This window comes from Canis lupus, chromosome 2, assembly GCF_011100685.1.
Source record: "Canis lupus familiaris isolate Mischka breed German Shepherd chromosome 2, alternate assembly UU_Cfam_GSD_1.0, whole genome shotgun sequence".
NCBI lineage: Eukaryota > Metazoa > Chordata > Mammalia > Carnivora > Canidae > Canis > Canis lupus.
In genome coordinates this window covers 22404068-22418753 of record NC_049223.1, presented here as the reverse complement: position 1 = coordinate 22418753, position 14686 = coordinate 22404068, and the positions used below count along the sequence as shown (strand labels likewise).

General features: G+C 38.7%; 1 protein-coding gene across 3 annotated transcripts in view; it reads left to right on the top strand.

Annotated features, from left to right (window-relative positions):
* OPTN (optineurin) overlaps positions 1 to 6922 on the top strand; it is a 41692-nt gene extending 34770 nt beyond the window's left edge. For 2 of the 3 annotated variants that reach the window (XM_038530109.1, XM_038530110.1), the window contains exons 13-14: positions 1920 to 2002; positions 6018 to 6922. In XM_038530109.1, coding sequence (XP_038386037.1) covers positions 1920 to 2002; positions 6018 to 6145 — 211 coding nt within the window. In that variant the 3' untranslated portion in view covers positions 6146 to 6922. The remainder of the gene's footprint in view (positions 1 to 1919; positions 2003 to 6017) is intronic. The other variant, XM_038530111.1, reaches the window with a different exon arrangement.
* The last annotated feature ends 7764 nt before the right edge of the window (positions 6923 to 14686 follow it).

Below are 14686 nucleotides of genomic sequence, written 5' to 3'. Positions count from 1 at the left end.
GGCACAGGCTGAGGACAGGTGGCCTGTCAGAGGTGGTGCTTAAGATGAGCTGTAGAAATCACCCTGAGTACACTTCACTTGATTGTGTACCTGACACTCAGCATAACTTAGGAAGCTTGGCAGCATCTTGTAGGAACATGATAAGTTCTTTGCTTTTGGACGTGCTGTATAAACATGACCACATGTGTTCCAAAGTCCTATCCTGCCGTTGTCAGTGACATATAGTCTTAACACTTTAAACAATTCTGTAATAAGCTTTAAAAGGAAATATTGCTCAAATTACTTCTTTCTTTTAAGTTTCCATTTTGAGGGGCTCCTTGATTGCTCAGTGGTTGAGCACCTGCCTTTGGCTCAGATCCTTATCCCCAGGTCTTAGGATTGAGTCCCGCATCAGGCTCGCCACAGGGAGCCTGCTTCTCCCTCTGCCTGTATCTTGTCCTCTCTCTGTGTCTCTCATGAAATAAATAAATAAAATCTTTAAAAAATATAAATTTTCACTTTGAGAAAAATTTGGAACAGAGACATAGAAAAATACAGGGAATAAAATGACACCATGATGTACATATATTGTTGAGTAGTTGACAGTTACATATATTTGTATGTCAACTGTAGTTGACAGTTACATATATTTATTTGCATCATGTGTATTTTATCAAAAGAAAAAAGGGTGTCATAGGCGAAGTTGGAGGCTCCTCTGTTCACCACCCTTCATTAGTGTTTCTCTCCTTGCCCCATACTGCCTGGATTTTGGGGAGTAACATACCCATCCGTTTTATGCTTTTATGTAGTATCAATACAATATCTATGTCATGTCTTGAAACAAGGTAATATTAATTTCTCTATGCTTAAGCTACAAAGTGATCACCAAGTATTGTTCTACAGCTTGCTTTATATAAATAACATTGTGATTTTGAACTCTGAGGGTGTGTGTGTGTGTATGTGTGTGTTATACACGTGCAGATATATTTCATTTTCTTTAATTGCTCTATACTGTCTTGTTTCAGAAATATGCCACTTTTTTTTAATCCATTCCCTTATCAGTTGACAGTTTGGTCATTTACTAGTTGATTTTTAAAATCTTAATTGTTAGTATCTTTCACTAAACTATGTCCTAGTGCCAATAACATTTAAAAACTCAGGTTAGGGCAGCCCGGGTGGCTCAGCGGTTTAGTGCCGCCTTCAGTCCCGGAGTATGATCCTGGAGACCTGGGATCAAGTCCCAGGTCAGGCTCCCTGCATGGAGCCTGCTTCTCCCTCTGCCTGTGTCTGTGCCTCTCTCTCTCTCTCTCTCTCTCTCTCTCTCTCTCTCTCTCTCTCTGTGTGTCTCATGAATAAATAAATAAAATCTTAAAAAATATATATTTAAAAAAAAAAAACTCAGGTTAAGGGGCACCTGGTTAAGGGGCTCAGTCGGTTAAGTATTTGCCTTTGGCTCAGGTCATAGTCTCAAGGTCCTGGCATCGAGCCCTACATTAGGCTCCCTGCTGAGTGGGAGCCTGTTTCTCCCTCTGCCCTTACCCCAGCTTGTGTGTGCTTGCTTGCGCTCTCTCTCTCTCAAATAGTCTTTTTTTTTTTAAGATTTTATTTATTTATTCATGAGACACACAGAGAGAGGCAGAGACACAAGCAGAGAGAGAGAAGCAGGCCCCCTCTCAGGGAGCCCAATGTGGGACTTGATCCCAGGACGGGGATCACACCCTGAGCCAAAGGCAGATGCTCAACTGCTGAGCCACCCAGGCATCCCAATAAATAATCTTTAAAAAAAATTTTTTTTAAACCTCAAGTTAATTCTTAAGATCTGTTTTTTATGGACCTTATATCTTTTTTCAACTCTTTTTTTCCAATACTGTTGAATACCTGCTTAATGTTGCCATATGTCAGGATTTTAGAACATCACTGTGTGTTACTTTTTATCCCAGTAGGCAGTCTTTGATGGAGATGCAGAGCCGTCATGGGGCAAGAACAAGTGACCCTGACCAGCAGGCCTACCTCGTCCAGAGAGGTGAGTCGCGTGTGATTGTAAGTATTCAGGGTCTCAGAGAAGACCTATCCTATGAAGAGAATGCTTGAAGACAAATTTCACTACATTCTGCACAATTCCAGCTCAAACTACGAAAGTAAAGCGTGCCTTTCAGTATTACTTCCCCAGTACCCCGCTCTCCATACCTTACCAACTGAATCTGGACACCATACTTTCTTCATGCTGGCAGTTAAGGCCTGGCATAGCCCAGCTTTTAACCTTTCCCCCTCTAATTCCCTACAGTTGTTAGCCAAATAAATCACTCCCTATTCCTTGAACTTGTACAAGGCTAGTATACCTCCTTATGCACGTCCTTCCCTCACTCACGTCCCTGTCTCCCTCCCGTCTCTTTCCAGTGAACTCCTACCCCATCTGTAAAACCCATTTCAAATACTATCTCCATGATTCCAGCAGAATGTGACCTCTCCCTCCTAAATTTTCAAAGTACTCTCTTCCTGTTGTAGCACTTGTCTGCTGTTTTATATTATAATTCTGTGTTCTAAATGTGCTCCTAAGTACCATATTAACTAAGCTCTCTCAGAACTCGTATCTTTACCCATTACCTAGTATTATGCAATAATAATGTGAGCATTTACTGAGTTTACTGTGCACAAGTACCATGCTGATCACTTCGTACACATTATTTCTTGTGATCCTCACAAAATTCCATGAGTTATAAATGATCACAATCTTCCAGAAGATGAGATTAAATAACCTAGGATCACAAGGTTAGTTAGGGGCAGAACTGGCCATGGAACCTAGGCTTATCCGACTCTAAATGGTACTATCATGTAATAAGTTGTCATCTAGTTTTTTATCACATCCAGACTTCAGTTGTCTAAGTGAAATTGATCGTGGCCCTCATTAAAAGTATGATGCTGTGTTTATTACATGGTTTAAATACATTAGTCATAATGTTCTGTAACATATAATAAATCCCTATGTTATAGTACATCAGTGAAAGGAAAGTAGTAGTCTTTCTACTACTAGAGAAATCTAGTAGTAGATTTCTACTACTACTGGAGTCTAGATTTGAAAAAACGTAAAATTCAAGGGGTCGAAGACTGACATAGCTAGACAAAAAGTCACATGGCCACTGACATGAATCTTAGTTTAAGATGCCATCCTAAATTTCACATAAAACTGGCATTTTAACCTTTCTTTGATGGTGGACCAGTCTGAGTTCCTTCCACATGCCAACTGATTACCAAGGCAAATTCCCATCACAGTGTTGGGAGCAGCAAGGAAGCAATGTTAGTGTGTGTCATCGACTGTTAAATCTTTAGGAAATTTCTCCTAGTATTCCTCCTACCCCCTTCTCTTCCTGTTCCCCCACCAAAGTTCTTTTACAGGAAGAAATAGGTTAAAGTAATTGAGGTTGAAAATAAACACAGTATTCATGGGGCGTATGTGGAAGTAGCAGGTAGACAGACGTGAACATTGGCCTCAGGCATGGTTAGCGTCACAGGGTGAAGCTGTGCTCTTCTTTGGAACTACATCTACCCACCTGAGCACCATCAGACATTTTCTCTAATCCGATTTTAAGTATCCCAGAAACACCCGTCTATACCTCTTTTATCAAAAGTGCCTGCAACATTGTTTTGAGTCCAAATAGACAATCTCTTGCACCTGAATTTCTTAGAGGAAGATTTTCTTTTGTCATAATTAAAGAAGGCACATGCCTATTTATGTTTAAAAAAAAAAAGTCAAACACTCTTTGACTTGTATTTATAAACTAAAAACCATCACAGAAAAAAAATAAATAAAATAAAAAAATAAAAACCATCACAGAGTACAGATTTAGTCATGATAATCCTACATGCTTTTTGTCTTGTAAAAAGCAACATTCCAAATAGAGACTGCATGAAAATTTTTATTTTTTTATTATTATTTTCTTAGCTTCATAACAAAGGTGCCTTATCTTCACCATAAGTCATCCTTATTTATGGTCTTCTGTGGCCGTCAATGCATCTGCCCTGATCCAGGACTCTCAGCTGAGAACTAAAAGGGAACTAAAAGGTACAAGGCAAGGTCAGGCCTGCAGCAGTGTATAGCCTAGTTGGAGAGACAGGCTCTGCACAGAAAAGGATGGATTCATAAAACAAGATAATATTTAAGTAATAGAAATAATGCTGCTGGAGGTCAGAGGACAGGTTGATGACTGAGGACCAGGGGAGCTGAGAAAGGCCTTGAAAAGGTGTGACTTTAAGCTTGAACTTGAAGCTAGGATTCACATAAGCACAGGATGAGAATGAGGGGTCCAAGGCGGAGAGGAATGTGATGTGTTAACAGCAAAAACCTTGGGCAGCCCCGATGGCTTAGCAGTTTAGTGCCACCTTTAGCCCGGGGTGTGATCCTGGAGACCCTGGATCGAGTCCCACGTCGGGCTCCCTGCATGGAGCCTGCTTCTCCCTCTGCCTGTGTCTCTGCCTCTCTCTCTCTCTCTGTCATGAATAAATAAATAAAAAATCTAAAAAAAAAAAAAAAGCAAAAACCGAAGAAGTTTTTTTTATAGCAAAAAGCCAGGAGGTACAGAGAACCCATTAATGGACTAATAGCAACAATCAAAGTCTGAGTGTCGAAACCTAGATCAGCACCTAAAAAAAAAGGCACAGATGGAAGCAAAAAAGTTTAAAAATGAAGAATCAGCAGTCGCTGATCAGTGACCAGTTGTCATCTACAGTGGAAAAAGTTGGCTGAGCCATGATCTAGGATCATGATACCACGAGAAAGTCCCCAGCTTTCAGAACTCATGTCTGGGGATCAGTATTTCTATTCAAGGGTGCTTCTGGAATTTGCTGAACACACACTGTCTGCAATAGTCTCACATGTTATTCAGTTCAAATAATATGCTCAGAAGCCAAAAATTATGTATAAGGTTGCTTCCACTGTCAGCCTCCAAAAGCAAACATTTCAGTGGGCCAACTGAAAGTCTTGAGACCAAAATGGTTTGCTTTGGTCCAGAAAGGTCAGACCAAGGAGATGTCCCAGGAGCTGGAAGTCATTTCCAGTTTTCACACGTGGGACCTACTTAGAGTCAAGGCTTATCTCAAACATTCTTTATTTTTTTGAAAAATTTATTTCTTTATTCATGAGACACAGAGAGAGAGAGGCAGAGACATAGGCAGAGAAAGAAGCAGGCTCCCTGTGGGGAGCTTGATGCAGGACTTGACCCCGGACCCCAGAATCACACCCTGAGCTGAAGGCAGATGCTCCACTGTTGAGCCACCCAGACATCCCATATTTAATTTAGACCTGACCCTCAGTCCACTTCCAAAATTGGACAAAATGACATGACCTGTTGTTTTGTTCTTTCTCATCATTGACTTTGCCTGAGCAGCCTTTACTTATTCTTAAAACTCCTCTCAAGTGCAACAGGTCTCGTCAGGGGACCTTTCTCTGTCGTCCAACTAACCCACTAACAGGACACAGTGTGACACTTCCGTCCTGCACTCTGCTGTCATTTTTCTCGCCCAAAGTCCCCACCGTCTCTGTATCCCTCTCTACAACCTCCCAGGTACTCAGACCCATGGGCCAAATGAATGTCATTATTGTCTATGCTTCCAAGAAGGTTCGCACTGTTGTGAGATTTCCTGCCCACATGCTGCTCACTGTTTTCTCCACCTTCTCTTCAGCTCATATCCTCATCTATCTTGTTCCTTCCCTCAAATATTCTTGTTTTCATTAGAACACATATTGTCCTGTCCCTAGAACTGAAACCACATATTTTCACATGCCTACAACCTGAACTAGAGCCCAAATCACAAAGTAATAGGAAAGCAGGTACCATTTTGGGAGATTTTTCTCTGTGTATAGATTTCTTAAGTTAATAAGGACCTCCCCTCCCCCAACAAAAAAACCCTTTATTCACTCCCCACTAGGTATCAGTCGCAGAGCTTAATGGGTGTTAACATTAATCACCCATTATTAAAATCAAACAAAGTCACTTGCAATGTGAAAGAAATGGAATAGCTTTTCATTGAATGCTTATTCCCAGGAACTGAGGATAGAAGCTGGCAGCGGCAGCAGCAGCGTAATATTCCGATTCATTCCTGCCCCAAATGTGGAGAAGTTCTACCCGATATAGACACACTCCAGATCCACGTTATGGACTGCATCATTTAAGTGTTCAAATGTAACTTCCCCCAAACCGTTGGTAAATATCAGATTTTTTCCTCCAAGAGTTGTGCTTTTGTATTATTTGTTTTCACTCAAACATTTTGCCTCATTGTGTTTTAGGAGAAAGAAAATCAAAATGTTCTAAATAAGACATTTTCTGTGGATTTCCTTAGAATCCTTAACATACGATTCTTCTGATAATAGATTATTTCTTTTTTCTTTTCTTTTCTTTTCTTTTTTTTTTTTTTTTTTTAATGTTCTGTGTATGTGAGCTAAACTGTTCATGAAGCTAATGAGTGTGAGACATCATGGGACAGAGTTAATGTAACCAAAGGAAGAGGCCTCACAGATAAACTTTGAGGATCTTTTCAGGAGGCAGGAAAAATGATCACAGATTTAATCAAGAAAAGGACCTTTGTAGTATTTTTTAAATAAATTATATTGTTATTTTTCTCCATCCATTTAAGACACCTCTGTCTGGGGTTGTGTGTATGTTGGGGTTTTATTGCAGCCACAGTAATTATACCAAAGTTATGATATGGCTCTTTTCATATGAGCACTGTGGGCTTTTGCTTGATTGTTAGGACGAGTTACACTGGCATACATGAAGTACATACATTAGGTTTGCTGGTTTCATGTGCCACAGGTATACAGGCTTATATAGTAGATGGTTTATTAATTTCTAAAAAGCACTGTTTACTGTAAATTTTCCTGGATTAAGCTGTATATATATAATCACAAAACTAGGTATTGCAAAATAAAATTTTGCTTTTGAATCGTTCATATTGTTTGTATATGACTGGCCAATTTCATGAGACATGTTTCCCATATTCAGCTTCATATAAGCGTAATACTTACTCAGATCTGTTTTGCGAATTCTGTGAATATGAGCAAATCCCTTTACTAGAAACAACTGTGTGTTGTTTGAATTTGAAATTATTCTTGCTAAGGAGGTAAAGAGAGAGGGATTTGCTGTATTTTGTAAACCCACAGTTTACTGAGATTAACTAATACTAGGCTAGTCATAGAAGTAAACAATGTCTTTGTCTATATCCTAAAACATTTAAAAGAAAATTAAAAGATCTCTGTTTGGATTTGTTTTAATAATATCTCTTAGGCAACTTGATTTAATACACACACACACACACACACACACACACACACACTGTTCTTCTAGGAATGCCTTCCCTCAAGGGGAACTGTTTTACCAGACCCTAACCTGCTGGGATATTATCAGAGCCTGACTGACCTGGAGGAAAGGAGATACCCAACTCCAGCCCCGCTCTAGCTTTACTCCTCTCACTCAAGGAGGAGAAAAAAAGTCTGAGAAGCACTTGTAAGGTCACAGCCCAGAGGCAGAAGCTCAGTAAGACTGAGAGCTTATCGTAGGACTGTGGAATTTTTCTCACCCATACCTACCTTACCACCACATCAACAAGGTGCTTGTATAATAATGGGATTACAACTGGAGAAACCGCTCATCTTTGGGTGTATTGAAGAAGAAGTATATAGGGAAACTCAAAGATAACAGAACAAAACAAGGACACCAGAGGAAATTTTAGCCTATAATACCCATAGCTGCAGCAGATAGTAAACATAGTCCAACTCTTAACCAGGTAAACATAAAACCTCACACTACAGACTTATTTACCTCAGTTCCTTTTACCTACTACATCATTTCCATTTTTCAACAAGAAATTATGCTACATACTAAAACACAAAACACAGTTTGGAAAGATAGAGCAAACGTCAGATATGATGAATATAAGACTAGAAATTTAAAACAACTATGATTAGTATTGTAAGGGCTCTCGTGGGAAACGTGACAACATGCAGGAACAGAGGGGTAATACAAGCAGACACATGGAAATTCTAAGAAAAAATTTAAAAGATATACTAGAAATCAAAGGTGCTATAACAGAAATAAGGAATGCCTTTCATGGGCTCATGAAAAGACTGAACATGCCCGTGAAAAGAATCTGTGTGCTTGAAGCAATGTCAATAGAAACTTCCAAAATTTAAATGCAAAGAGAAAAAAAGAATGAAAATAGAATATCTAAGAACTGTGAGACAGTGTTTTAATGTAATATATGTGCAATGAGAATATCACAATAAAAAGAGATTGTATCAAGTAATTATGACTGAGAATTTTTAAAAATTAATGACAGATACCAAACTACAGATAAGGAAGGTCAGAGATCACCAAGCATGTTAAATACCAAAAAATCTTCGCCTAGGTATATTGTATTCAAACTGCAAAAAATCAAAGGCAAAAAGAAAATCTTGAAAAAGCCAGAAGGAAAGAAAACTTACCTTTAGGAGCAAGAATACGAAATACATCAGATTTCTCTTCAGAAACTATGCGAGCAATAAGAAAGGGAGTGAAACATTTAAAGTATTGAGAGAGAAAAATCACCATGTAACTCTGTGTTTATGGAAATTGTTCTTCAAAAGCGAAGGAGAAATAGCTTTCCTAGACAAATAAAAACTGATGAACTTGTTGCCAGTAGGCCTGCTTTGTTAGAAATGTTGAAAGTTCTGCAGAGAAAATGGAAGCTACATGGGTAGGCAGCCCCAGTGGCCCGGTGGTTTAGCGCACCGGCTTTGGCCAGGGGTGTGATCCTGGAGACCAAGGATCAAGTCCCATGTCAGGCTCCTTGCATGGAGCCTGCTTCTCCCTCTGCCTGTGTCTCTGCCTCTCTCTCTGTGTGTCTCTCATGAATAAATAAATTAAATCTTTAAAAAAAAAAAAAAAAAAAAGGAAGCTACATGGGTCAGAAACTCAGATCTACATTTAAAAAAAAGGAAAATCATTAGAGAAACAATAAATGAAGACAAACTCATGTTTTCCATATTATTAATTGAACAGATTAACAGTTGGTTCAAAATAATAATAGCCACATGTATTTAGTGATTATAGCTAATGGATTAATGAAGTGAATAATAGCAATATTATAAGGGATGGAAACAGGGCAAGCAGGATATTCTATTACAGGGTATTTGCGTTATACATAAAGTGGTATAGTGTTCCATGAAAGTGAACTTGGATTGGTTGTTTACATTGCAAACTCCAGTGCAACCACTGAGAAAAGAAATGTTAAAGAAGTTTATGCTGAGATATGCTAAGGGAGGAGAGAAAATGGAATAACATAAAATGTTGAGTTAAAATCAGAAAAGCCAGAAATAGAATGAAAGACAATAGAAGAAAAACAAGGGCAATGGATAGAAAACAGTAACAATTATAGTAGATATTAATACAATTATATCAATAGGTTAAATATCATTGGTCTAAATATACCAATTAAAAGACAGAAATTGTCAGAGTGGATTAAAAAAAAAAAAACAAGCTTCACCTATATGCTGTCTGTAAGAAACCCACTTTAAAGACACATAGACTGAAAATAAAGGGTGGAGAAAGAAATAGCAAACTAGCACTAATTAAAAGAAAGCTACGGATGCCTGGGTGGCTTAGCAGTTAAGCTGCCTTTGGCCCAGGGTGTGATCCTGGAGTCCCGGGATTGAGTCCCACATTGGGCTCCCTGCATGGAGCCTATGTCTCTGCTTCTCTCTCTGTGCCTCTCATGAATAAATAAACAAAATTTAAAAAAATAAAAAAGCTAAAGTAACTATACTAGACTTCCAAGCAAGAAGAATTGTCAGGGATAAAAAGAGATTACAAAATGACGAAAGGGTCAATTCTCCAAGAAACATAACAGTACTTCCTGTATATACACCTAACAACATAGCATCAATATACATAAAGCAAAAACTGATAGAATTGCAAGCAAAAATAGATGAATCCAGTAATACAGTTAGAGAATTCAAAATCTCTATCAGTAACAAACTGATAAAAAGTAAAAAAAAAAAAAATAAGTAAGGATATAGTTGAACTGAGTAACACTATCAACAGGATCTCACATCTACAGAATACTTCATATTCTAAATATAGCAGAATATGCATTTTTCTTAAGTTCATGAAGAACATTTCACCGTGATAGACCACATTCTGAGCCATAAAATACAGCTTAACAAATTTTTTAAAAATGCAAGCCATACATTATATGCTCTCATACCACAATGGAATTAAGCTAGAAATCAAAACCAGAAAGATACCTGGAAACCCTCAAACATTTGGAGATTTAACACACTTGTCAATAATACGTGGGCTAAAGAAGAATTCTCGAGAGATTTAAATAAATTTTAACTAATTGGAAATATAACACAAAATTTGTGGCTGAAGTGAAAGCCATGTTTAGCAGATATATAGCATTGAATGAAAAGATCTAAAATCGGTAATTGAAGCTTCCACTTTAAGAACCTAGGAAAAGAATGGCAAATTAAACACAAAATAAACATAAGAAAATAAATAATAAAAATTAAAACACAAATCAATGAAATTCAAACCAGGAAATCAGTAGAGAAAATCAATGAAAATGAAAGCTGTTTCTTCGAACTAGGGGTGGTAGAAGGGGAGGAGGGCAGGGGGTGGGGGTGAATGGGTGATGGGCACTGAGCGGGGCACTTGACAGGATGAGCACTGGGTGTTATTCTGTATGTTGGCAAATTGAACACCAATAAAAAATAAATGTATTATTAAAAAAAGCTGTTTCTTTGAAATCAACAAAATTAATAAACCTACCTAGCTTAATTAAGAAGATGGAAGACACAAATTACCAGTATCAGTATACCAGCAATGAATGACTGGAACTTTAAAAACACAATAATAGGGATCCCTGGGTGGCGCAGCGGTTTGGCGCCTGCCTTTGGCCCAGGGCGCGATCCTGGAGACCCGGGATCGAATCCCACGTCGGGCTCCCAGTGCATGGAGCCTGCTTCTCCCTCTCCCTCTGCCTATGTCTCTGCCTCTCTCTCTCTCACTGTGTGACTATCATAAATAAATAAATAAAATTTAAAAAAATAAAAAATAAAAATAAATAAAAATAAATAAAAATAAAAACACAATAATAACAACACATTAGGGGCAGCCCCTGTGGCGCAGCGGTTTGGCGCCGCCTGCAGCCTGGGGTGTGATCCTGGAGATCCGGGATCGAGTCCCACGTCGGGCTCCCTGCATGGAGCCTGCTTCTCCCTCTGCCTGTGTCTCTGCCTCTCTCTCTCTCTGTGTCTATGAATAAATAAATAAAATCTTTAAAAATAATAATAATAACACATTAGTACCAAAATATTAAATACTTAAGTAGAAATCTAATAAAATATAAGATCTAATTAAAGGAATCAAAGAGCTAAATAAATAAAGTGATATTTCGTATCCGTGTATAGGGAGACTTAGTATCATCAACTTGATCTACAGAGTCAATTACAATCCCAAGAAGTTATTTTGTGGTTGTTGACAAAGTGATTCTAAAAGTTTATATGAAGACACAAAAGACCCAGAATAGCCAACAGATTATAGAAGGAGAACAAAGTTGAAGGACAGACACTACCTGCCTTCAAGACTTACTCTCAAGCTACAAGAATCAAGATTGTGATATTGATGAAAGAATAGACAAATATATAAATAGAGCAGAACAGAGCACCCAGAAATAGACCCAGATAGTCAACTGGTCTTTGATAAAGGAGAAAAGGCAATTCAGTGGAGAAAGGATAGTATTTTTAGGGAGCGATATTGGATACCCACGTAAAAACAAAACGAAACAACAACAACAACAACAACAAACGAATCAAGACACAAACCTTATACCTTTTACAAAAATAAACTCAAGCCACAGACTGGAAGTCAATCTTTACAAAACATTATCTGATGAAGGACTGGTATCAATATATACAAGGAATTCTTAAAACTCAGCAACATGAACGCAACCCAATTTAAAAATGGGCAAAAGATAACAGATACCTCACCAAAGAAGATATATAGTTGGTAAATAAACACATTAAAAGATGCTCGACAACATGTTATTAGGGAATTGCAAATTTAAACAATGAGATACCACCACACACTTACTAAAATGGCTAAAATTCAAAACACATCAAATGCTGGAGAGGATCATGAAATAACAAACTGTCATTCATTGCTGGTGGAAATGCAGAATGGTGGTTTGGAAGACTCCAGGGGTTTCTTGTAAAACTAAGTGCACAATCCTTGGTACCTATCCAAATGAATTGAAAAGTTATGTCCACACAAATCCTGCCCATGAATGTTTACAATAGCTTTATTTCATAATTGCCCAAACTTGGAAGCAGCCAAAATGTCCATCGATAAGTAAATGCATAAATAAACCATGGTACATCCATACAGTGGAATATTATTCAGTGCTAAAAAGAAATAAGCCATCAAACTGCAGAAAGACATGGAGGAACTTTAAATGTCTATTGCTAAGTGAAAGAAGTCAATCTGAAAAGGCTGCATGCTGTATGATTTGAACTGTACGGCACTCTGGAAAAGTCGTAACTGTGGAGACAAGATCATGGATTGCCAGGGGTTAGGTGGAGGGAAGGATGAATAGGTGAGAGCACAGGATTTTTAGGGCAGTGAAACTATTCTGCATGATACTGTGATGGTGGATACATTTGTCAAAATCAATTGAATGTATAAGTATGAATCCTAATGTAAACTGTGGACTTCAGTTAAGAATAATGTGTCAGTGTTGGCTCATCCATTGTAACAAATGTCCCATACTAGTGCAAGATGTTGCAGCTTTTAAGTATAACAGAAATCAAGTATATGAACCAACATTCTTAATGGAATAACAAAAAGTACCAAAACTGCTTTGCTCTTAAAAGCAAATAAAAAATAGAAATAATTGTAGTCTTTTGAATCCTTTGATTTAGAGTTTATCATTTTAATAATTACTGAAATAACATTATGTTCTCATTGCAAACATGTTAGTCATCACTGAGTAGCTTTTTTTTTCTAGCTAAGTACTTGCAAAGCTGTGAAATACACAAAAAAATATTCATTCAGAAACTCTCTGTAAGTTGATGGATTTAGATAGCAGTTTGGGCTTTTTAAATATATGGAGCCATAATTATGGGTAAAATTTATTTTGTATATATGTACATGTATTATATTTTAGTAGTAGTAGTAGTAATAGTAGTAGTGGTGGTGGTGGTGGTGGTGGTGGTGGTGGTGGTGTTATTATTTGCTGGGTTTATAACCCAGAAAGGAAGAAATGTGTTGAAGAAGTGGAAAAAATGTGTTGAACAGTCTTATGAATGAATTAAAACCAGCACGGCTACTGGTTTTATTGGCTTCCCTTTGGAAAATATCAGTTGAGGTAACTACAGGAAGGAACATTCCTCCTTGTTTAAAGTAACCTCTAGGTTGATTAAAAAGCAACAGATATTTCCTTGCACAACAGAGACAATATTCTGTTAGTAAAATCAGGGCGATGGGATTTCCCCTCATTCTCTAAGTAGAGAGGTTGCCTCTGAGCAAGGATAACGTTTTTCTCAGGACAGGATCTTTGTCCTCAGACAGACTCAAGTTTTGGGATAAGACTCTAGAGAGTTCTGCACATATAGCAAGAAGACATGAATGCAGATGTAAACAGATGCATGCAGGGAGGAGTTGGTGGTGGAGGAGCTTTGGAAACTGGCTATTACTCTCAGTAGAAGGTCTGACTTTCTGATTTTGAATAGCATTGCCTGCCAGGCCTTGGATGGAGGAAGTGGTTTAATCACCTGGTGCATTAACTAGATAGACATACTCAAGGACATTCTGCTTCTACAGCCTCTGCTTTGGAGAGCTCAAGTACACTCACTTCACCACATGCCAGGCCCACGCGTGGAGCCCTGACATATTCTCCAGCTTCCGTCACATAGTTTAAAGGCACCTGCTGAAATCTGCACTGTCACCTCAGAATGAACTGGCCATCTCGCTCCTGTCCACAGCAAGCTCCTTCTGGACACTCCAGTCCATTTCTTGAGGCGCCAGGTATTGCCAACCGGGCCATCATCCTCTCCTTTTCCTGTGAGAGGTCACTTTCTTCGGCCAGTTCTTTTGTTCCCAAAGCAGACAGACTTTCCTGTCTGGTGTCCTCTAAAGCTTTAGAACCACTGTTGTAAAAGATGCAGTGACCACAAGGCTGAATGCAGAATGTTGGGTCCAACCCTCAGTTTCTGATTCAGTAGGTCTGGTGTGAGGCATGAGCATTTGATTTCTCACAAGTTCCCAGGAGCTGCAGCAGCTACTCCTCCGGGGACCAGCCCTGGAGAAGCCCTCCTATGTCATATTGATATTTGCCATTTCCTTCTTAACACACTCTTTCCTCAGCATCCTGGGCCATCTCTTTCCTGCAGCTTCACCACTTACACTGGAAAACTCTGGGGCCAGGATACAGGCAGAGATCCTACGTGTAAAGTTTTAAAGTTTAGAAATAAAGCTCATAGTCTCCTTGGAGTTTCGTACAGAAGCATGGCACCTTGAGAATTGGGCCCCAGCCCTGCAAACCCTGCTTGTCCTCTCACCTGGACTCAGTTCTGTGTAGCACTTGGCAGCCTCTCTCCACCCCTCCCTGCTGTTCAAGCTCCCTTTAACTCCCACTCTACCCACAGCCCACCCACCACCAAATAGCCACCCCTACAACA